We start from the raw sequence: 23,649 nt of genomic DNA on the forward strand, positions 1-23,649 counted from the left end.
GCAACTGTAATTAAATATTTAATACGAAGGTATAATTTGTGCTTAGATAGTAAGTACTGTTTCTTTTAAACTTCGCACACTGGTATTATACTTTACTCTATGGTATATATAGGAAAAAAATAAGTAATATTGAAAGTAACACTATACGTAGAGTTACGATAAGAAATGCTTTTACTTGGAATCAGATTATTTTAGATTAGTTGTACGTAGTAAATTTCATATATTAAAAATAGCTATTTGATAAAAGAAAAAATCCGCATTTTATGTAAACCCTTATATATCTATAAATGCATGTCAATAAAAATAACAGAACTATCATATTTCATGATAGCTTCTTATTATTTCAATATATACAACGGAGATCGATAATGTGATATCATACCATACCATAATATTTTAACAAGTTTATTTTATAAATAAAATAATAAAAATAAAGTAATATTTGAAATTAATTTTCTGCAGATTAATGAGAACAAAATAATTATTGTTATACGATAGTCATTTTACAATATTCAGTTTAATTAAGAACTTACGGTAAATTATATAAATAATAGAAAAATATTCATACATTTCTGTATATCAATACAAATATAGATTTACCACGAAAGTTAATAAAGACATTGATGAAATGCGATGATTTTCAATGAAATTATTATTATTGACCTTGAATTTTGCATAACAAAGAAGACCATCATAGATTTTACTACAATATTAAGACACATAATTGTATGACATGGGTCGTATCTAGAAGTTAAGGTGAAGGATTATTACACTACACGGTTTTAAGAAATTCTTATTAAGAATAAAAAATATAACTACGATGTTATTTTGATCCAATGACTACCGGGAGATGCGCTGTATGCGAGTATTAGGTACTCGAGGGTATTGAAATGTATGCACCCGATTTTAGCGATTTCGTCGATTGAGCATCGCAATATAGCAAGCAACACAAGTGTAATTGAAATTATTATAGTCATTTCAATTACACTTGTGTTGCTTGATCCTTGGTCTAATATAAATTGAAAATCGTGCAAATAATATTATTTTGACCCGTTAAAAAGTTTAATTTAAACTCAGTATGTGCAATAATTATTTGTGAAACAATAAGAATCCACATCTTTCATTAAATGTTTCAAAAAAACCTAATTGTAATAACAAAAATGTTCTTTGTATTATATATTTTGTAGCCAGTTTAGTACTTTGTCGGCTTCATTTATTTAAATGTCATTAATTACAAAATATTGTCAAGCCTAGAACACGTCTAGTGATATGCGTCATTGTCCTCTTATATACGTACATAATTATATCTATAGAGAATCTTAAACGAGTTAGATATCTAAAAATCATATAGTGTAATAACTCCAGTGACTCGTGCACGTTTAAAAATTGCGTTTTAAATTATTTTAGCTTATCAGTCTCCTTGCCTAATCATTTTATTGCTCATATGAATGAATACATTGTAAAGCCAAATTACTTCAACGCAGCTTTTTATGAATGTTTCCAATTCCAACTAACGATAAGTCTTTTTGGTTGCAAAGCTTTATAGACATTATCACGTTGTCGCCATCTTTTATGGTATAAAGGAGGTGTTAACTATCAAAACATCATTTAATATTTATTATGCATTAATAATTGAAGAATATTTATTAAAAAATGATAATCCGAAGTCACTAAATATCCAATAGAGGATACGATTAAGATGAAAATGTTACTAACTATTCGAAACGGTAACGTTCAAACAGACGAATGACAATACGACAGTCGAAGGTAAATTATATAATATAACAGGCAGCACAAATATACAAAGTTAATTACATCGAAAAACATGACATATTTACATTACCGCGAACGATTACAGTAAGAATATCTCGTCTCGTCTCGTTTCGATATAAGAGATATTTATTACAGAAATGTCACCAGATGGGACGATATAGCTTTATTTGAAAGGATTTAATTTTATATATTATCATTTATTTGACGTATTTTGAAATACGCAGACATTGATTTGAACAGCAATCTACGAGAAGATATTGTCACTAACTACTTCTTCTTAGTTATTTCTGAAGACGGCGTCCTTTTAAGGAAGTTAGATACGTACGTATATTAGTTATTATAGTGATACAACATAAGAGATTAAATTAAACAATTGAAATGATCAGCAGTGATCGAAAACGGTCGTATCTAAAATCTTAATTATACATATAATCAGGCTACGTTATGCCTACTATTGCTGAAAATGTACAATATTCCTAATTAACCAAGTCACGTTAAAGGAGTCAAATCGAGAATAATTAAAAACTCGCAATTTTATTATCTATTTAACTTAAAATCCGATCAAAATGGACTTTTCATTTAATCCTCTGCATAGAGCTGAATTTTGAACATATTATTACAAATAAAATATCAAAGTGCCCACAGTACAAACCTATAAAACTATTAAGGGTCAAAGGTCGATACAGAAATATATTAGTTGAAGATGTTACAATTATCTACATAAATTGTTAACTCTCTTTCTACCACAAATCCTGGGATATGACCATATGTAAAATTAGAAATAATAATGTATACATTATGATGCCTAATATTCGATAGGTGTCGGATAATATTTAATGGATAGATTGGCTTGTACCTTAGATGCAAATTTAAAATAAAAAAGGGAAAATAAGCCCATACTCCGTTATTTCTGACCTTTGGTATTTCATCCGTACACATCAAGCTCCAGCTCCATGCGAGTGTTTGTTAAATAAAATGTCAATTTGTATCCGGACCAAATAGATCGAGAACGATCGATTAATTCTTCGGCTGACAGTCATCGTAGATTGTCAGTGTTATTTAAGACATCACTTCTGCAACTTATTAAATTTAAGAGATGCACCGCATAATGAGGTAACGTTTCAAAAACCGGCAGTGAAACATAGATAGCAGAAAATAATTTTAGTAAGTATCCAAGTTTTCTGAACCGTTTTATCCCGTGGCTCAACTAATTCACTATCACATGCTTCGATTCACAAATAACTTTTAATGATAGGAATTTATTTATAAAAAGCTGATATCAAATACCTGTATTTACTTACCTTTCTACTGAGATCTTAACATACCTTACAGTTTATGGCTAAAGGACGCGTGTGGCCTGCACCGTCCGCTCACTTTAATACGTTTAATATTTAATTATTTATTTATATTCTGTATCCGACTGGGTACCGAGTAATACTGGACGATAATGAACATGAATGAATAACAATATTTACAAGGGCATTTGCATATAGATATCGTAGCGTGTCTGCGGGCGCAAGGGCGGCAAAGGCGGCGAGGGCGCAAGAGGCGCTAGGGACGCGAGGTGGGGCGGCCCGCACTCACCGCCTTGCCACTCGGGTCACAAGGAGAACGACTCGTTACCTTGCACCCCGCACGCCGCGTTCTATTGCATCGGAAAGTTTACGCCATTAATAATGTTCAGGGGAGCGTTGTTAACTTGGAGGGGAAAGTCAACGGGCCGGGGGTCTATGAATCCAACGGGTACTGAATGTGGGGGACATATTAAAGCCATCTGTTGGTCTTGCTGCTGCGGCTCTTCTTTGTGTTCCGGAGGCGGAGTGACGTGCTCGCGTTTGATTCTGCTCTTTATACTAGGCCGGTTATTTGGATAGCCCTTCTTTTTATATTCGAGCCATAATGTTCGGTTGTTCACTCCAAACAATCTCGCCGCTTTACAAAATCCTATACCACCGACCCGTACGGCTTCTAGTGCTTTTTGGAAATTTTCTGCGTCTTGTGGGTTTGTCTGGCGACGTCGTCTTTGCGGTGTTGGATTCATTTGTTGCATCTGGTTCGGTTGGGCTTCGGCAACACAACTGGGACCAGGAGCAGGACCCGGAACTCCTAGCGTCTGACCGTAATGATTCATGTCTGGATCTCCGTGTTGATTAATAACATTATTGAGATACATCCCCTGATCAGGTTGGAACCCGCCGCCGCCAAGACAAGCGTTCGGATACCGAGGGTATGTATGCTCCAACATACTCCATTGTCCTGGGAAGAGAGATAAATGATTTTGTAATACAATTAAAGAAAAAAAAATAAAAAATATATATTAAAACTACATATGTCATTGATCTCCCTTCCCTGAAAGACAAAGTTTGTGTCTATTTTTTATTGAAAAATAATCAACATGGAGCCTACAACCACTATTTCGCCTATTTTACACGTATTAGTGCAATGCACTAAGTGATCCGTTTAAAAAATTTATTAATCCACTCTCGAACAGTACACTGATATGGCAGGCGAAAGAACAGAAAAAGGTGTCTTGACGCCATTGACTGAAAAATTCTTAGAGAATTGTTAGTTGTTCGAATAAAAATATTTCGTTTCATCGATAAATATCCCGTTATACGACTTTTGATAAAAGTAAGAAAACCATTTCACTGAAATAACTGTCTATAGGTATGTTTTTGGAAATGTTAACATCGACTTCCTAGAGAACAATTTACATGGTCGTAATATTCGTATTGTATTAATAGTTAGCAGTGTATTTAGGTGTTATGTATTATGTTTTCCAAAATAACCATATTATTAAACCTATTATCACGTTACTAATGACCTCGATTTCCAATGTTTAACGTTTAGTTTTGGAACCTGTCTATCGTATTATACTTGAAATTTATTTATAATTGAAAATTATTCTAGGTCTTCTTACATACCTATTAAATAATTTGTAAAATACTTAGTGTTGTTTGTTTGATTACGTTATTAACTTTTTTTCACTTTCATTTTAGATTTGGATTTCGCTAGTGTTCATTATTATTATTGTAATTTTGTGGACTTTGTGACGTCATTTTAGTTTAGAACATAACAACCGGCGAATAAATGTTTTTCAAGTATAATAAGTTGCAATGCATTATATTTTATAAATATTATTTTTGTATATAATGTAATAAATCCATTCATTAACAAAAAAAATAGCCACACAATTCAGTGCGTCTTCAAATGTCATATGTGTACTGGTATATTTTGATGGCAAAGATATCACAATATAAAGACAAACATTTACTTTTACATCATTGTTTATAATTAGAACAAAATTCTTAATAAACAGTTCAGATTTACTGACAAAGCGTGGAGCCATGGGCGATTGCTGTTAAAAACAAACGATATAATTCTATAGTTGGTTGATTGTTATTAAGAGCTTAAGGTGCGCACCTAGCTAGGATGCGTGTTCATAGTGGCTAACACAGGAATGGGAACCGGTGTATTCGCGCGGGTCCGCAATAAATGAAATCAATGACTTCGATTGTAAGTATTGTTTCCAATGTGAACAGTTTCATATTTTATAGTGCGTACTTATGACAGCAGGGACTACAAGGACCAATATAATAAGAAAGTCAGAATAAAATCGTATTTATTTCGAATAAAATATATAATTACACATATATTTGAATTGACTATTATAGAAGCCGTCCACCATCACTTTTTCAAAATAAACACTATCGGCATTGACGCCTTTGGCACTATTATATCACGTAATGTAGTAAGTACTCTGAATATAACTAAACACGCGACCTTGACCCATAATCGATTAAGATTCACAAAAAAAATCGATAAAACAATCGATAAGCGATGCCCACGTTCTTATATTAGGAACGAATCAATAATCGCAAGCCCGATTTTTCCACAAATGAATCAACAATCGAATATGCAATTGTCGATTCATTCAATTGTTTTTTTTTTCTGAACAATACTGCCCTCACTCAAACAACGGTTTTTAGGAAACCATTAACACCTTAGTTATTCACATGTATCCATCAGCTGATATCCAAAACACTGCACTACTCCAACCCGCAGCAACTCAATAAATATTATGATTTCAAAGAGAAAATGTATGTTATGCATGTCATTTTAAAGATATGTCATAACATTGATTTCCTCATTTAAGTCTCTGTGGGTTGGAATGTTTCTACTCAGCATGGTCCAAGTTTATCTCTGAGAGCTATCAAGAGCTTACACCATCTCAACATCAGTGTGCCTAATTATTATTGATAATTGACTGCTTACCTTATATTGAATGTAGTGAAACGAAATAATATATTTACTATTTGCCTAGTTTTCAAAATGATTGCGTTTTGCCAATGAATGTGTACTATAAAAAATTTCAGTTAAGAGATCAAATTTTAAGCGAGTAAATATGAACATGAAACTTATAGCTGGTATATAGAATTTTCTCTTTCGACTTTTATGTTGAACTTTCCAAGAACTTTACGTATTAATTTTCAGGGGCAGGTATGTTATCAATTGTGTTGACATACAAATATTTTAAATGATATATATCACATTTATATATTTTGTATCTAATAGCAAAATGGTAACTATAAGCCGACATGAAGTGTCAAATCATTGTAGTATGCCTTTCATTCCTCATCTTTTACTAACGCTCTTTTATCTTACCTTGTGACATTCCAACTGCATTTGAGTCAATAGCAAGTTGATCAATATTGATATTCGAGGGTTCTCCAGTCTGAAATAGAGTTTTATTCATATTGTCACATGGTTTTGTATAAATTTATATTACATATGTAATTAATCACTTTTCCTTTGGCTGATTTACTTTTAAATAAAATTTATAAGAAAAGTATAAATTGGTCAATTCAAGTATGACTTATTAATTATTAACTTGGTAGTTGGGCTCTCTGCAAGTCTACCCAGGTAGGCACCACCCACGCATCCCATTTTCTATCTCCAAACACCACATGTTCCAGTTGGAAATTTGATTGAGCCAGTGTAACTACAGCAACAAATGACATAGTGTCTTAGTTCCCTAGTCAATATTTCTCATGTCAATATTTATGAGCATTGGCGACAATTTACCATCAGACCAATTTGACTTTCTGCCTACTTATGTTATAACAGTAATAATAAAAAGATTGAAAAACACACCAATAGGCTCACCTGGTTGTCCATCCGTTCATCTAATTCTCGTCGTTTCTGCTGTGGTAGACTGCTAAGCGTAACTGCCTCTCGCATTAATTCCAAGTTTTGACCACAATCATTACTTCTGTTGTCATCTGTCACCAAATTTACACCTGATCCAGTTGAACTTACGCGACGCCTGTAAAGAAAATGACGATCAAAATATAAATCCCCTAAAGTAAATTATTGACTATGATTACCATCTGTAAATTACTTAAATAAATAATAAATGTTCAATTGATTAAAATATAAAGCAAAATAGTAAAGTTATGTTGTACATTTTATTACATCAAAATAATAGGTTACCGTTTTCGTTTAATATTGGGTGATGATGGAGAAACCGAGGGTCTGTTAGTCTCATTGGAATTTTCTGGGTTTGGAAAGTCTGTTGATGCTCCCTGAGATCTGGTGAGTGACGTTGAGTCTGGCATTTCTGTCAGTCCCTTGATTTTTAATATTTTAGCTGTTTCTAAAACCTGTAATATAATTTTAAAATTACATTATGATGCACATTTAAAAATATCTGAAAGAGTCTCAACATTTTTACTAAATATTAACCTGTGGTAACTGTTCCTCAGTAACATTGACTTCTCCATAATACATGAAATCCACCATTGTACATAAGTTGTTGAATGTTACGTCCTTCAATATTACAATAGGGTGATGTGACGGGTTGTCCACAAACAAAGACTGAAAAATATTTTTCATAATTATTTTATAAATGATTCATAACAATTTTAATTCAATGCTGCAGACTCTGTAGCAATGTTAATAATATCTTAAAGAAATTATTATAAGACTAAAAGAAAATAATGTAAATTATTATTAAAAAAAAAGACTAGAAGTTTTTTATAAAAACTTACATGGAAGTAGGTGCTACATGCTGACAGTACAACCTTGTGGGCAACTAAATGTTGCCCCTCAGCAGCAAGGGTAACATCAACCAAATTTTTGGTAGCCAGTAGTGTTCCAAACATGGAAATAAAGTTGGGTTGGTGGTTATTCCACCGCAAACTATATTGTTGTGACATTGTGGCCTGAAATTATAAAAATAAAAAAATATGTTATTATGTTATAATTATATATAATGAATACAATATAATATCTACATAAAAATAGGACAAATATGAATATATATAAATTTGAAAAGATAATAAAATGATATACCTTTATGGCATCCACAATGCCTTGTGCACGATAAGAGCTCTGAAATGATACAAAATTAATACTATTATTTTAAAACATTCTATAATATACAAAATAAAATAAATAACAAAACTCTGTAACTACAGAAAATTTGCTAACAATTAGGTGAATTCAAACAGCATTTAATAGCTCTATCTAATCTAGTTCACAGATTAATTATTAGAATAGATATTTGTATTGACCACTAGTGGAAAATAATAAAATAAATTATAAGACTATTAAATAAATATTTCTAAGAGATTTTATATCAGAACAGCCAAGATTGTTATATTATATAATTCGCAAATATTTTATATTATTTAACTAACTCATATTATGCATACCAGAAATAAAACATATATAAAAAATGTCACAAAGGAACTAAATATATGGCTTGGTAAGCTATCCCTTTAAAAACATTTTCTGGCATACCATGTGCAATGCTTTTTTATGTGCTTAATTTTTGTTTATAATTCATATTGAGCTTAGCGGTGAAGGAAAACATTGTGAGGAAACATGTATCATTTCAAAATAGGTCACTTATGTATCTTGCATTAAAGCAGGTTGGTAGAATGAGCGCCAACCTTAGCCTCAAAACAGAGGCTTTAGCCCAGCGATATATACTGAATATTGTCAAAGTAATATCTTTGCAGGATAAACACACATTATTTTACATTATCATTAGATGATATTAGGACACTGTCCATAATGAAGTTTATTATTCTATGCAATGCAATTTTTCGCAATGCAAATTTATTTTATTTTGATTAAATAAGCACTTGTGAATTACTCAAACCAGTAAAAAGTAATAAAAACAAAATTGGAAACATTATTTGTGTTAAAAAGAATTCGCTAAAGCTGAGTTTTGAAAATATGCAGGGATATTTTTTTTTGTCAAAAAACTTATTGATTGATGTATAAATTATAAAAAGCAGATTGATCATCAAAATTTCAATATTTTTATTATCTTTAATTAGTAAACATAATGAAAATCATAATTAGTACACATTCCAAACATTTAAGTTATTGAAATAATATAAATATATTAAATTAAATATTATGAATATAGCTAATAATAATGTTTTTAAATTTCAGATTTTTGCCAGTGTTAGCTCACACTAAAGTTACCCGCTGATAGACAATATACAATGAATATTTTACATATGTTCCACCCCCAAACAGCAATACTAAGTATTGTTATGTTCCGGTTTGAAGGGTGATTGCGCGTGTGTAACTATAGGCACGAAGGACATAAAATCTTAGTTCCCAAGATTGTTGGTGCATCGGTAATATGAGAAACTATTAATATTTCTTACAGTACTGATGTCTATCGGCAGTTGTGACCATCTACCCTCAGGTGTCCCATTTGCCTGCATATATTATATAAAAAAACTAGTCATAATAATCAACATGATTTTCAGATATTTTGTCAGTATCAAGGGGAGGGCATTGTCAATATTATTGTTGTTTGCAGGTCCATCGCAATGTTTTAATTGAACGAGAATTCGAACTTTGAAAATGGTGTAAGGTGGTACTGAAAATGGTCCTGATTAAGAATATTGAAAGGCATCTGTTAAATTATGGAAAAAAGTTCAGAAATTTGGTATATGTCTATGTATCTAAATGCTTATCACAACAAAGTGAAGAAAGTTATTGCCAGTGTCATGTAACTGATATTTATAAAAAAAAAATCAAAGAAGCAAAAATGGTAAATCTGTAATGAAACCAATTCTCTAAGCGAAAATTATAGAGTAGAACTTAAGAGAACACAAAATCAAAATTTTCGGGTGATGGAACTGATGTTTTCGTTTGTATCCAGTCTTTACTCCGGCGTTTTCTTTATGATCGCATTTGGTGCTCTTATAAACTTATTGCAATAAACAATGCGATAGTTTTCTTTTTTTTATCCATTTCACACAATACTTTCAGGAAATTGGGGATCAATCCGTGTCTACGCCCGTTTTTGTTAATAAATATTGACAATAATATTTGCAAAATGCTGGGCCCTCATATTCATGAATACAATTGTCAATTATGTCAATAATATTTAATGTGTGCGCGTAACATAACAGAATCAATTGATTTCTCATACTAATATGAAATTATTTCATCATATCTATATCGTTAGTTATTTTCATAAGCAAAATATTACTCCTTGTCATCAACCAAAGCAAGCACAACAAGCTAGTTCATATTGAATGGATTCCTGGACCTCTTTCACTATTCGATATTTAAAGAGAATTCAATATCATTCTTAAATACATTTAACACTATATCAATAATAATACATTCGCACCGACGCTGAAATTTAATGATTATTAAACATTCGAAGATATACAATAAAAAAAATAAATCGAACTCTGATATCTTCTAAGATACGTTCTGTTTGATACACTATCATGTGTAGTTGCAATGTCGATTCATGTTACAAATAACTTATAATTACGTTCTAATACGTACATTAAACTCACCAATTACTTGATTATTCAAAACGCACCCACCAACCACTCAACCCACGCTAAATAAAATCGCTAACAATGACTACCAAAGAACCCACGCCATCCAGTGTTGCCATGAGTTATTTTGATATTTTCCAAGGGGTGTAAAATAGTAAAATCATTCCAAAAATCCGTATCAAATCTGTTTATTTGAAAAAAAAATGCAATTTTATAATTTTTAAATGCATTTATAGTACAACTAGTTTTAACACAACAAATAAATGCGTGGCATTAAAAATTATCATTAATATGTAAATTCTAATATTTTTTAGTTTTCTAATATTGAAATAACTATTATTTAAAATTTAAAAATATAATTTAATATAACATTATAGTCGTTCTAGTCGTTAAGGTCCAAATGTACCTTCGTGGCACAACACTGTACGGCACTAACTGTACTCGTAACAGCTTCTATACTATCTATCTATTGCTTTTTCACGGCGAAACCACTGGATCGAATTAGAGGAAATTTGATGGGCACAGGCTACTTTTTGTTACTTTACAGTTTTTTATATCTTACAAGTTACAGTGTACCTAGAATGCTTCCATTCAAAACTGATATCAAACAAACAAGGTATAATTATTATTAGTATAAGGAAAGCTCTAAATAAATATTTACACATTTATTTTTTAATGGATTTTGATTCAGTTTTCACTAATAGATCAATGAGAAAGATCTATATCTATCATTTGTAAATATTTTGTACAAAAGGGCTGAACTAAGGTTTTATTACTATGTTTTAGTAACCCATATTAAGGATATATCAAAACAATGTATTAGAAAGTTACCTAGGATAACTATTAACTTTGATATTAATCATTTAATAGACATAAAATTGCAAAGTGACTTAAACAGTCTTTCTACATGGTACCTGTACGAGAACTCTGTGCATTGTAACGCAATAAAATGCTTTCCTATTAACTTGAATTTAAATAAATATATCTTACAACTACACGATTGATAACAAAAATATTACTGAAACAATTAAAGATCTTGGCATTCGCTATAAAGCTTACCTTTCTATCATATATTGAGAGTGTAATTAGTAAAGCCTAAAAATCCTTGAACTTGTTATTCGTATCTAATATTAAATAGTTCAACAACTAAAAAAAATGTAATACCCACTCACTTCGTAGCATATGAGAGTATTGTTCAGGGGTTTGTCTTCCTTACTACGATTACTATATTTTAAGAATTGTGCTTTTTTTGTGGTATTTAAGTTATATTAAAACGTCTCAATATAAAACTTGAAAAAGCATAGATATATTTATGACAAAATAAATAATAATTAAAACATAAACCCATAATGAATGAGCTTATTTAAACCTTTAATCAAACATAATTATTACAATCGCAGAAAAACTACAAAATGTCTTCTACAAAAATGATTACCCGATTTCATGTCTATGCAACCTCTATAATAAGAAGAGTATAATTGGAGTCTTCGATAAATCCATTTGTTGTTTTGTTAAGCCATACAAATTTTATAATTAGGATGTCTTTAATGAGTTTTACATGAATACTTTATTACAATTAAATATAATTATTTACTTTACACAATATTCTTACATGTTTTTAATTATTAAGATTCAAATTAATATTATTTAACAATGAATATAATCTATAAATTGTACCTATATATTGTACTTATATAAAACATTAGATATTTTTGTAACAATTTGAAGGAACCCTAAAAAGAAAATAAAATAGTCAAGGGTGAATCAAAATTAAATAGAATAATTTTGCAATATTATTACAAGACTGTTTAATATCTAATTATATGTAAGCGCAACTTGATTTTAAGAATGGGTACTCGGGGTGATTCGTAGATGATTGCTTACAAGAAAACAAGACATACCCTTTTTATATTGTTGTACTGTTTTTCTTTTACCGACTTACGTTTGTATCTAAAAAATCTAAAAAAATACGTTTGTATATTTGTCCGCTACGTGATGTCTTTTTGCATTAAGTTTAGATTTTAGGAAGACGGATATTGATAAGATTTATGGCTGGTACTCAAACACTACTGGTATGCATATATTGTCCTTATTCACATAAGACGTTTAAATATAAATTTGCGTGTGTTATGCAGGTGTGGTACCTCAAGATAGCATGAATATTTTTTTACGTTAGGTCAGCTTGTTATATTTCCCCAGTTTCAGGACTATCTTTAACGTCATGTAAGATGACTGCTCTAAGGTAGTTGATGAGTGTTCAGAGATCCCACATCGCCGGCGAATGCTACACATTTCGTATTTTAATCATCCTGTACGTATTGGAAAGTTCGATGTTCCAGAAGTTTGGTCCTCTGATGAAACCAGGTATGAAAGTTATCCAAACTTGGATGCCCTAGGCACATAAAAGATTACTTATCATCAGATTTTGCTAAGCTTATTAACACGATTGACGATTTTCAGCGATGATCTGATTAGTAAATTCTGATTGACTAATAACGATTTTTTAGTACTTAGGAAATATAAAGAACCTAACTTCTCGTGGGTAGAATAAGAGAATACCTAAAACGTTTAAATCGTAATACGTGGCAAACGCCAGTAAAATTCCAATTCTGCGACTTTTTTCAACAGTTCCAACAATCGTCGTCATATTTCAACAATTTTACGCAAAACAAATAAATGAATTACACCTAAATATTCCTAATATATTATATATTTTCCTATAATGAGTCTCTTAATCCATTGACGAAAACTATAAAAAAAACCATGAATAGTTTTAGAGATTATTTGATTTGAACAGACAAAGCCACGCTCTGTCTCGTCTTGTCTATTTTATAATTTATAGTGATAATATATTAAGAGTGGGCACTACACGTCTTGGGCGACACAATATTACGCTTTTATAGTAGATCGCTTCAATACTATATTATGAATTGGAGAAAATACCTTTAGAAAGGAATATCCGATAAATTTTCTATTAAAAGGAGCTAGTCCTTGCCTCATTTATTTTTAGTTCAATAAATTTATATACTATGATAGATTATTTTTCAAAATTACAATACAGTTTCTACTCACTATTCCCGTATGTCAGAATAAATATGAGAATTTATTTAATATTCTATAACGTAAGCCACTATAGACGTATCCACAGAGTAATTTGTCTTTGTATTTTACGCTGTAATTTTTTTATATTCTGACACATTTGCTCTCTGTCTCTATGCTATCTTCATCTGTCAAATGCTAATATTATTATTCCTTGTATAAAAATAAAACGTTATAATCGTTTACGACGGTCGGTAGGATTTTCCTTTTATTGGAAATTTTTCATCCTCAGAATATGTAAGTTTTTTACTAATTCGACTATCAATTCGCTTAACATTTTATTGACGTTGCTATTAAACTAACTCTTCAGACAATAGCAATGTATAAGGTATAATATAATGATTGAACTTTAGAATGTTATGTCTGTGATATTTTTAGAATTTTTAACTGCTTGCTATAATTTCCAAAATGAGTTGGTCCCCTCGATGTTTTTTTTACTAATTTCGAATGACCTTCACGTTTTAGAAAGGTCATAACAGTTTATATAATATCTTTTGTTTCTCAGTCGAATGTGTGTTCCAGTTATTGATCGTCATTACTCGTTCATTGTCCTTGTTTACTTTGAGTGTGTTGTTCAAAACACACTGTAATAGCTAGTTAACAGCCAAGTTGTATATACAAGAACTATTTTTAGAAGGATCTTTAAATACACATCATCAATGTGTCACTTGTATTTGAATATTATCAATTTAAAATATAAAATTAATATTGATTATTAGATTTACTATATTGTGTTTGGTGAAGTAATATTTGTTATATTACTAATTAAAAAAGTCTATATTATTTATAATAGCTTACACAAATTCTAATTTTAAATACATGTTCTAATTAATAATAACAATTTAATAATCATTAGTGAAGCATTATCTTTATTTAATCATTATTCCTTAACTGAATTAAAGAATAATGATTCACCTTATATTGTTTTTATCGATTAACATATTTTTAAAAGCAAGGCTATGTTTTTTAATTTTCCCAAAAAAATAAAAGACATAGCCTTGCTTTTAAAAATAATATAATAATAAAAAATAAACTTAATTGTGAGGCAAATAACACGAAATAGTCTAATAAGAACAATAAAATAATACCAGATATTAATATGTAAAGTAGAACAAATGTAATTATTAATCATTAATTTATTTTAAGTATTACATTAATACTAACAATTAAATATACAATTTACACTTTGCAAGTACTGTGATTCCTTTCCTAATTTAACTGTTTTATTTTTGGGATATTATCTCCAAAAAATTACCACCAACCATCCATTCAAGCATAAGAAATTGTTTTGCTTAGTATTTGAGTAAAATTTTTTTTAACTATTTTTTTTTAAGATGACTACCACTCACACTGCAAATGAAGTACCTATCGGTATCAAATAACAATTTATTTCAAAAGTAGGTATACATAATAATGATTTCAAAAACATTAAATGTAACATGTAATCTAGTCTAGACAAGAATAAATTTAGTTTAGTTTTTTTTAGTCATTACACACTTTTGAATAAGTTTAAGGTTCAAATTAAAATCTGTGGATGGAAGCAAGAGTGAGACAGTTATGCTATCTATCCTTTAGTGAGGTTACCCCATTTTATAACAATTCATAGTTTAGTACCAATCATACGGTACAAGTATGCTTTGTAGAGATATTGTTTATGGCATATGATATTGGCAAAAAATATGCTTACTATGCTTTTACTTTTGTTGAGTTTACATATTCAAAAAAAGTTCAGAAGAAATCATCTACTTTTGATAATTATGAGGAATGACTATTTTTACTATGTTATAATAAATGTTTGAACTTTTACAATTACATTGATTAGAATGAATACTCATACATTAAAGAGTTAGGGATAAGTAAACTATGGTGGTGTAAACTATTTTTTGATATGTAAAGTATTTTTATGTTCTCTTAAGTTTATTTTCTTTTAAATTATGAAGTAAATATATTTTTTTAATAAGGACATTAGTTGTTTTTCACTATTTGTTATTAATATGATCTGAATACAAATATACAGTAGTAGAAGTTTAGGAAAAAAGGCCTCATATTCATTAGGTAATTGGTCCCTACCCTAACTTTAGTGTTTTCATGAATCCATAAGACTGAACTTGCCGAAAGCTTATTACTTTTTTATTAATCGGCAACAATATCGGATTATAGCATATAGATGGATATTGTTTATTTTATTTGCTACAAACTGGTAATAGATAAAACAAAAATTAGAATTATACCCAGACCATCTATTTTCTCATTTTAATTTAAATTTCACTTTAAAATAATATTTACTAATGTTTTATTTCTATTAATGGTGTGATTATAGTGTTTACTTTTTATCTTAAGTATATAAGGTTAAGTACTTAAGGTTTTCATCTATATGGAGATAAACAAACAATTAGTTTAAACTACAGTTTACATAATGGTTTACTTAAGATGGAAAAGAAAGATATAACGAAACAAATATAAAAGTAATAATAATTAGTTATGTTTACCCATGTCAATGTAAACTAAGGAACATTAGTTGAGTAAAGAATATAATGTATAAACTTTCGAGAGAAATTAGATAATGGATTTTTGAAATCATTAATAAATATAGAAAAGCTGACCTTATTTGAATATATTGTCTATTCAGTATACATCATTCAGTATCACATAGAGTAAATGGTTTTTTATCAGTTTACTTAATATTTAACTATTTTATCAAAGCACTTTCTTGTCTTGTTTTATTTTTCTGCTCTCCAAATTTTTCAATTTTAAGTAACTTAAAGTATTATATTAGGACGCGTCCGGAATTCGCCGCAGCATTTACAGTTTTAATATTTATTATTTTTTACATAGTAAGACGTCATCGAATCTTACTTGGTTGTGGGCCTCTGTGCTATCTTGTCATTCTTAGTAATATTGTTTTTCGGGTTGAAGGTTGAGTGAGCCATTGTAATTACAGGCATATGGAACATAACTTCGTAGTTTTCAAGGTTTGTAGCGCATTGGTGATAAAAGGAATGGTTAATATTTCTTACAGCGCCTATGTCTATGGCTAGTGATGACCAATCGCCAAAAGTGGCCAACTTGCTCGTCTGCCTTAATCTTAAGACAAAATAAAAAATAAACTGGTACATGTTACATTGTTCATTTATTTACATACTAGAACTAATCCGTAGTAGTAATGTCAGCACGGAAAGATACTTATAAATGACATTATACCGTTACTCCTATCTATTACTACTTTATCGTTTTGTTTTTGTTTTTTTAATAATGATTTTGTTTCAGATAAAACAACAAACATGAGTAAACTTTGCAGACAGGTCTCTATTGAGACTCCTGGATCTGCTCTTAAAGAATGTGTGTTCAGTTTTGATGTGCCCATGCCAGACGTGCCCATGTATGGCGCAAGGATTCGAGTAGTATATGCAGGCGCTTGCTATCGAGCGAATCGGAATCGTTCCGCGTCAGTATGCAGCACGTCGTCGGTTTCATCAATTGGGAGTTTGACTGCAGATATGGAGGGCTTTGGAATACATACATCTACACCAGCCCATGTTGGCCTACGTGACGGAGCCCTTTTTCCAGGGTATGAAGTAGCTGGTATAGTAGATGCCATTGGAAAAGCTGCAGAATGCACTGATGGTATAACTGTTGGCACAAGAATTGTTTTGTATCCTTACGAAGGTGTCCCACATGGATATGCCGATTATATTGTTGTGCCAGATTTCAAATGCTTGGTACCTGTACCGGATGAGTTACCGCTTAGTATCGCAGCAATGTTGCCGACAGGCGCTCTGCTTGCAACGAACACAGTATATACGGTCCGCGAATGTTTGAACAAGATTTTAGATGGACCTAACAAAAAGGACAAGGCGACAGTGCTAATCGTGGGAACTGGCGGTCTAGCTCTTTGGGCATTGCGTATTGCTTCGCACTACTTTCAGCAATTGCCATACCATAGCCGCATTCGTATATCCGTTGCAACTTTGACCGACGAAGGGATAGTCTTAGCCAAGGAAGACGAAGAGTAGGTATCAGTTTGAATCGATGAAACTAATTTTAATTTACAATTTTTCTATTTCACCTTATAAATTCGTTAATTATATTTTAAAAATATTACATTTTAATGTTTATTCTTAATCTTAATTTTAGGAACATTGAATGTTGTTAATTAATTAATTAATAATAATTCTTAAGAATAAAGGTAGTGCAGTGGACTGAAGACCTTTACGAGAAGCAGCTGATAGAGCGCACGGTGGACGCCTGCGGCGGGCTCGTGGACATCGTTCTTAACTTTGGAACTACCTCGCGCTCTTTGCATCGCTCGTTGCAGTGCCTTGCTCCGGTGAGAATTTTGAGAAGTTGTTTTATTAAATGTTTTCTAGGAATATAAAAAAATGGGATTGACTCTTAGACTGTTTGTTATTTTTGGTTTCGGATTTTAATCACATTTTTTATATCAAAATAAAACAGCATTGCGCTCAAATCATTATTGATTTTCTAACAGTGTTTTCTAAATTCTCGATAAGCGTATGCTCTGCAATAAACTCAAAAGTGTAGAGAAGACCTTCTCGGCTCGACAGGTACAGACATAATGTACGAGCCTGTTCATGTATTTTCAAATTCGAGTTCGTTTAAATGAATGTTCCTGTTTCGCATTTCTATCTGGAAACCTAAAAATGGGACTAAATTGTCATAATCTGATGTAAATGATGGCTTATTGTTAAATCATATAAATAAATTTACCTTATTTCTTAATGTATATAATTATTTTGTATGGTGTCCTCACAAACGGCTGGACAGATTTTGATCATGTTCCTTTCTGTGTTTAAGTGGTATAGATTGGAATCGGTAAGTGGCGCTGACCATGGATTTTTAATAAAAGAATTAAAATCATTTAAAAGTCGTCGCCATTCACACACGATATCGTTATTAGGGTATACTGCTAGATTATTTTACATCTCGACTAACAATGTTAATTTGACCGTGTCCGATTTGAATAAAAGTTTTTAAGGTTCAATACAGGTTTGCAGTGACTTTTGTATTGTAGTGTAAAATCATACATTTTACAGTAAATGTTTATTATTTTAAATATATTTTATGGCTTAGATTTTATAACATGATAATGTTTTTCTCCTTTTAATCTTAAAATACGCTGTCTAGTTCAAGGTCACAGTGGTTTGATCTCTTTCCTCCTGCCATTTGGAACGGGCTACTAGTATTCATTACATTATTCTTTCTTCAGGGCGGCATGGCGCTCGTAACAGAAGAGGTCGGCGAAAAGCTACTGCCCAAGTTTGCCAAGAAGGCCGAAGATATGAATGTAAACATTGTGATTGTTCCCAATGGAAGTATTGAGCAACTAAAGGAATTGGTGCAATTGGTTGCTAAAGGGGAGGTGGGTTAACTGTAGTCTCTAAAATAAGTTTTATTAAGAAATGACACTTTTATTTGATTCATGTATTGAAATTAATATTTATTGTATTAGGTTGTATCGCTATATTCATAGAGGTGTCACCAGTATCATAATTTTTCAGCTAAATAGGTTGCAAGGAATTGATAAAGTGATTATTTTTTTTTTTCTAGCGTTTTAGTTATATTACTATAGTATAATTAATATTGAATCAGTATCATATCGATTTATGATAAAACATTAATTAGTTTTTAATTTCATGTAATTAAATGTGAAATTTTATCAAGGCACAAAAACAAAGTCCAACATTGTTATTAAAAATAAATGGAAATATATTTAGATTGTTATGTAATTATTTTTTGTATGAAAAATATTAAATAAACATTTCTGTACTCGAGTAAATGTGTTTTACGTATTTAATTTGAATGACAGATTGTTATATGATGTTTAAAAAATAGATTATAAATACATGTTAACTTTTATTTATAATCTGCTTAAAATATACTATGCTGGCTCATTGAAAGATTTGCCATGACAAATACATTAAAATATACTTATAATTATTTTTTGTCATTCTCATCTAGATCGAGCCCCCGCCGCACTCAGTTTATCCTGCGGAGGAGGCCCAAGAAGTGGTAAGAAAACTTTGCAATTCCGAAATAAAAGGTCGTGCCATACTCAAATTTCACAACATTGATTGAATTATTTTAATTTGAGGCTCTTGACCAAAGTTTATATTTAGTTAGATTTAAGATTATTTGATTTATTATATTAGTGAGGTTGAAATACAGTAAGACAGTATAATGTTTTTTAATGGAATTATTTGACATGAAAATTATTATTTTTATTCAGGATTTTTATTATTTTTATGACGAAATTATTGTTAAAGTGTTTTCACATATCAAAAATGAATTTATGTAAATTTTATTTTTAGAATAAAAAGACAATGTTGAAAAATTGAAATGTGACCGGTTGAAATTAAGTCTTAATAATCAATGTCGGTCACTTAGCAACACATAAACATATTTTACAATTTTTTTTTGTCCTTAGTACAAATTTATCGTGTCTGTATAATCATTGTCAATAAATATTATTCGGGTAAACGTGTAAGAAACCTTTGATGTGTACGCTTAGGGTATACTTACAACTCAATTATTGATGTCATGAATTGTGTTTATTAATAAATGTTAATCATAGATCAGTAGTCTATAGATGTAAGGTATGTAACATTTGTAAATCAACTTCATAAGTTATATATAACAAATGATGTAATGTTACATTACTACAAAACAAGTAATCATATTGTGAGATTATAATTTGGAGTTTATTTTTTTATTAATTATAACGTTTTGATTGTTACTCTACCGTCCATCAATAACGCACATAGGAAAATAAAAAATTGCTGCAATTTTTTTATTATTGATACGACTACGGTATTTTCTTAATACGGCGTTCAATAGGTATTTAAATCAATTGAACGCTTAACAAATAAAATCGTATAGTTTTAACATGTCCTTTCGATCGTTCTTTAGACGTCAAAATATAATATACCCATACACTGTTAAGTTGTTTTTTAATTAAAAGTGAATATACTTATATACTTTGAATTCACAGAAGTTCATTCTTATTTATCGTTTCTGCCTTTGCTTCTAAAAGTTCTACATACTCCTGGAATGTTTTTGATTGCAAGCTGGTAACATTAATATATTTTTTAGAATTAGTTTGAGCTTTAAAACTCCTATAATACCAAAATTGCAATTACATAAATATTAATATATAAGTATACATAAGTATACTTTTAATTATTTTGTATGTAAATAAAAATTTAACTTTTTGTTCTTTAGCTTTGGTTTTATACTAAAACTTTAAACATACTAAAGAGAAATTTTACATGTTTATTTTTTATATGTATAACATATACATTCTTAGTGTCAATAATGAGAGAATAGCGAGATGTCAGCAGTCAGAGACCTATTTCGTATTTTTAGATATTTATACTTTGACATTTTGCATATTGATGATGCAATGGCAACACTGTATCCATAGTTTATTTAAAGAACAAATAATTATCTTTACTTCAGTATTTTTGCTTAGTATTTCAATACCATGAAAAATTGTGTAGATTTTTATTAAGAATGTCTGTAATACAATATTTTTAGCTATATGTTAAATATAAAATATTTCTGTGATGTCAAGAAGAGATCTTGCAAGTGTGTCAATAAATATAGTTATTATGTTTTTTATAATAAAATAATTATATTTTTGATTCTATATAAATAACAAATAAAAATGAGTATTATTAAAATTGAATTTATAGTCACTACAAATAAATTGTGCTGTTAATTGAAACAAAATCATTCATACAATTATATTTTCTAGTCAGCTATTTGTTTATATTATAAATAATATAATAAAGTTTTGGACTTTTTATTATTACTTTAGAAGTACATATTCTTTTTAATTAAATATCATTATAGAGATAAGACTACATGTTACTCCTAGTATTAAGAGTTTAAGCCAACTGTGAGTTTTAAATTTAATTTAAAATAAAGTAACCTTCGCACGAACCTTAATCAGTGTTTTATTAGCCTTTGACTATTGTAATCACATGCTATAGCCTTAAAGCGAAATTGTTTTTTTTAGTAAAACGCATTTTTTTGCCCGTTTACTTTGTTGATTAATAATTAATTAATGCATTGTACAGCACCTTCTCCTTAATGTTAAATAAAAACAGTTATTCTAGCATCTTACATGAAATCCTTTACTTATTATTGTAGAGTAAGCCAAGTGTACTATCAGGTAAAACACAGGGAGTCTCATATCGTCTATTTAATAGTTAGTGGCGCATTGACAGTTTAAGGAATTGTTTATTTATTTCTTACTGCGCTGATATCTATGGGCAGCGCTGGCAGATAACATACTTTAACTTAAAAAGTAATGCGGCTATTGAAAGAGAAATATGTGTATGTGAAAATATCTAAATATAATAGAGTTCGAATACGTTTAGGTTATATTTTCTTTATCAAAAGTAAATGTGCTAGATTCGGATAGTGCTGTTAATAAGTTATTCATAAATTCTATATTTATGGACCAAATTACTTTAAGTATATGCAGAATATACTATGTTAGTTTGGTGCCAAAAAACGAACGGAAAATTTCTTGACTGGTGACGGTGAGTTATTATTCAATTTTAGTTTTGCTTGCGGCTAGGCCGCGACGTGCCTTGCTAATTGTATACTTACATATAACTCTTCATTTCTACGTACGACTAGATTTGTTCACTCATGAAAACGCACCCTTCGACGTTAAATTTTCGGTGTGCATTAAAATATGTTACCTAATTTGCATTTTTTTCTGTTTTTATTCAGACATGTCATCTCGTGCACTCTAAGACATCTCGTAAGCATGAGAATAACTCATATTAATGTACACCAATAATTAAGCCTTCGAGGGGCGCACCTTCGTGAGTGAATAGATCAATACCAGGTTCTCAAGGGTTGAAATAAAATTGATTTATTTATTAATATATATATTTTATTAAGAATTTTTTAGTTAAACGATATCTACATGTTAACTTCTCGAGTTTATTTCGAATTGAATGGTTTCTTTTATGTTGAAGGATGTCAATTTTCAATTATTCGTAAGTTTACTGTTTTCACAATTTTCTTTGCCTTTCTTTTATTGTAACTTAACCGGCTTCAGAAACCATTATTGTGGTTAACCGTTCTTAGATCTTTGAATAGGTATAAAGATTTTAAATTCCCCATATTTTTATCTATAGGAATGGATTTAGTGTTTTGTTCAAAATATTTCGTACCCCATATGTCAATCACCGAGCGTATCTCCTCGTTTGTCGCCGCATGTAACACTATTAGGACGGAAGACGTACCTATACCGCCCTTTTTGATGGTTGCACTCGCTCCACATGATTTTATAGCTACATTATCGACGTGTATATATTTTATGATATAACCAGGAAAGTGATTTTCATAAACATATACCTGACCTTCGCTAATTGTGACTGGGCGATTTTCAACGACGGCTGAGTCCATATGTTTCAAATGGTTTTGCCACTGGCCCATTTCGAGAGGCATTTTAGTTTTTTCACAAAAGAGTCTCGTTTCGGCATAGTTTAAGAGAAGTAGCAACGTAATTAGCTCCATCTACTAAATGCTCAAAAGTTGAATAAAAAATATACGATAGCACCACCTGATGCCTATTGTTTTAGAACAATGAACAACCGCTGATAAGGGTATGGACTACGCTGGAAGACAGTTTTTGTGAAAAAATAAATCAGTATGTACGTATTTTTGCATGCGAGGAAATTCCGCTATTGATTTATTAGAAAAACGCAATTTGTAGCAGGTAACAAAATATGATTCAATGTTCTGTTAGAAATATTACATATATAAAAAGTAGAAATTTTTTCTGTCTAAATCTCATTGTCTTTGATAGAGCTGAGCTAGTATAAGTTTATTATCTATGCTAAGGATAGCGATAATTACATTTGTTCATTCTATAATTAAGGTTTTATAACGATACGTCCGATATAAG

The 23,649-nt window shown here is 30.3% G+C and overlaps 3 protein-coding genes across 5 annotated transcripts; 1 reads left to right on the forward strand and 2 right to left on the reverse strand.

Moving 5' to 3' along the window:
* Positions 1 to 488: 488 nt before the first annotated feature.
* Positions 489 to 10,691, reverse strand: LOC125075873 (protein tramtrack, beta isoform-like). 3 transcript variants are annotated; one of them, XM_047687697.1, is made up of 8 exons: positions 10,617 to 10,691; positions 8,128 to 8,166; positions 7,824 to 7,997; positions 7,519 to 7,650; positions 7,267 to 7,436; positions 6,928 to 7,099; positions 6,439 to 6,508; positions 489 to 4,029 (listed from the first exon to the last, which is right to left on the reverse strand). In XM_047687697.1, exons 3-8 carry the CDS (start codon positions 7,989 to 7,991, stop codon positions 3,419 to 3,421), a joined length of 1,323 nt encoding a protein of 440 aa, XP_047543653.1. In that variant the 5' UTR covers positions 7,992 to 7,997; positions 8,128 to 8,166; positions 10,617 to 10,691; the 3' UTR covers positions 489 to 3,418. The 3 variants fall into 3 exon arrangements, with proteins under 3 accessions (XP_047543653.1, XP_047543655.1, XP_047543654.1); XM_047687699.1 differs by having other exon boundaries at positions 6,940 to 7,099; positions 10,617 to 10,677; XM_047687698.1 differs by having other exon boundaries at positions 10,606 to 10,647.
* Positions 10,692 to 13,804: 3,113 nt separating this feature from the next.
* Positions 13,805 to 21,343, forward strand: LOC125075931. Its single transcript, XM_047687793.1, has 5 exons — positions 13,805 to 13,937; positions 16,968 to 17,709; positions 17,880 to 18,027; positions 18,928 to 19,080; positions 19,680 to 21,343. The coding sequence occupies exons 2-5, from the start codon at positions 16,982 to 16,984 to the stop codon at positions 19,794 to 19,796; spliced, it is 1,146 nt and encodes a 381-aa protein (XP_047543749.1). The 5' UTR covers positions 13,805 to 13,937; positions 16,968 to 16,981; the 3' UTR covers positions 19,797 to 21,343.
* A 1,450-nt stretch (positions 21,344 to 22,793) lies between these two features.
* LOC125076211 lies at positions 22,794 to 23,258 on the reverse strand. Its single transcript, XM_047688268.1, has one exon. The coding sequence runs from the start codon at positions 23,256 to 23,258 to the stop codon at positions 22,794 to 22,796; it is 465 nt and encodes a 154-aa protein (XP_047544224.1).
* Between the last annotated feature and the right edge of the window lie 391 nt (positions 23,259 to 23,649).

This window comes from Vanessa atalanta, chromosome Z, assembly GCF_905147765.1.
Source record: "Vanessa atalanta chromosome Z, ilVanAtal1.2, whole genome shotgun sequence".
In the NCBI taxonomy this organism is placed as follows: Eukaryota; Metazoa; Arthropoda; class Insecta; order Lepidoptera; family Nymphalidae; genus Vanessa; species Vanessa atalanta.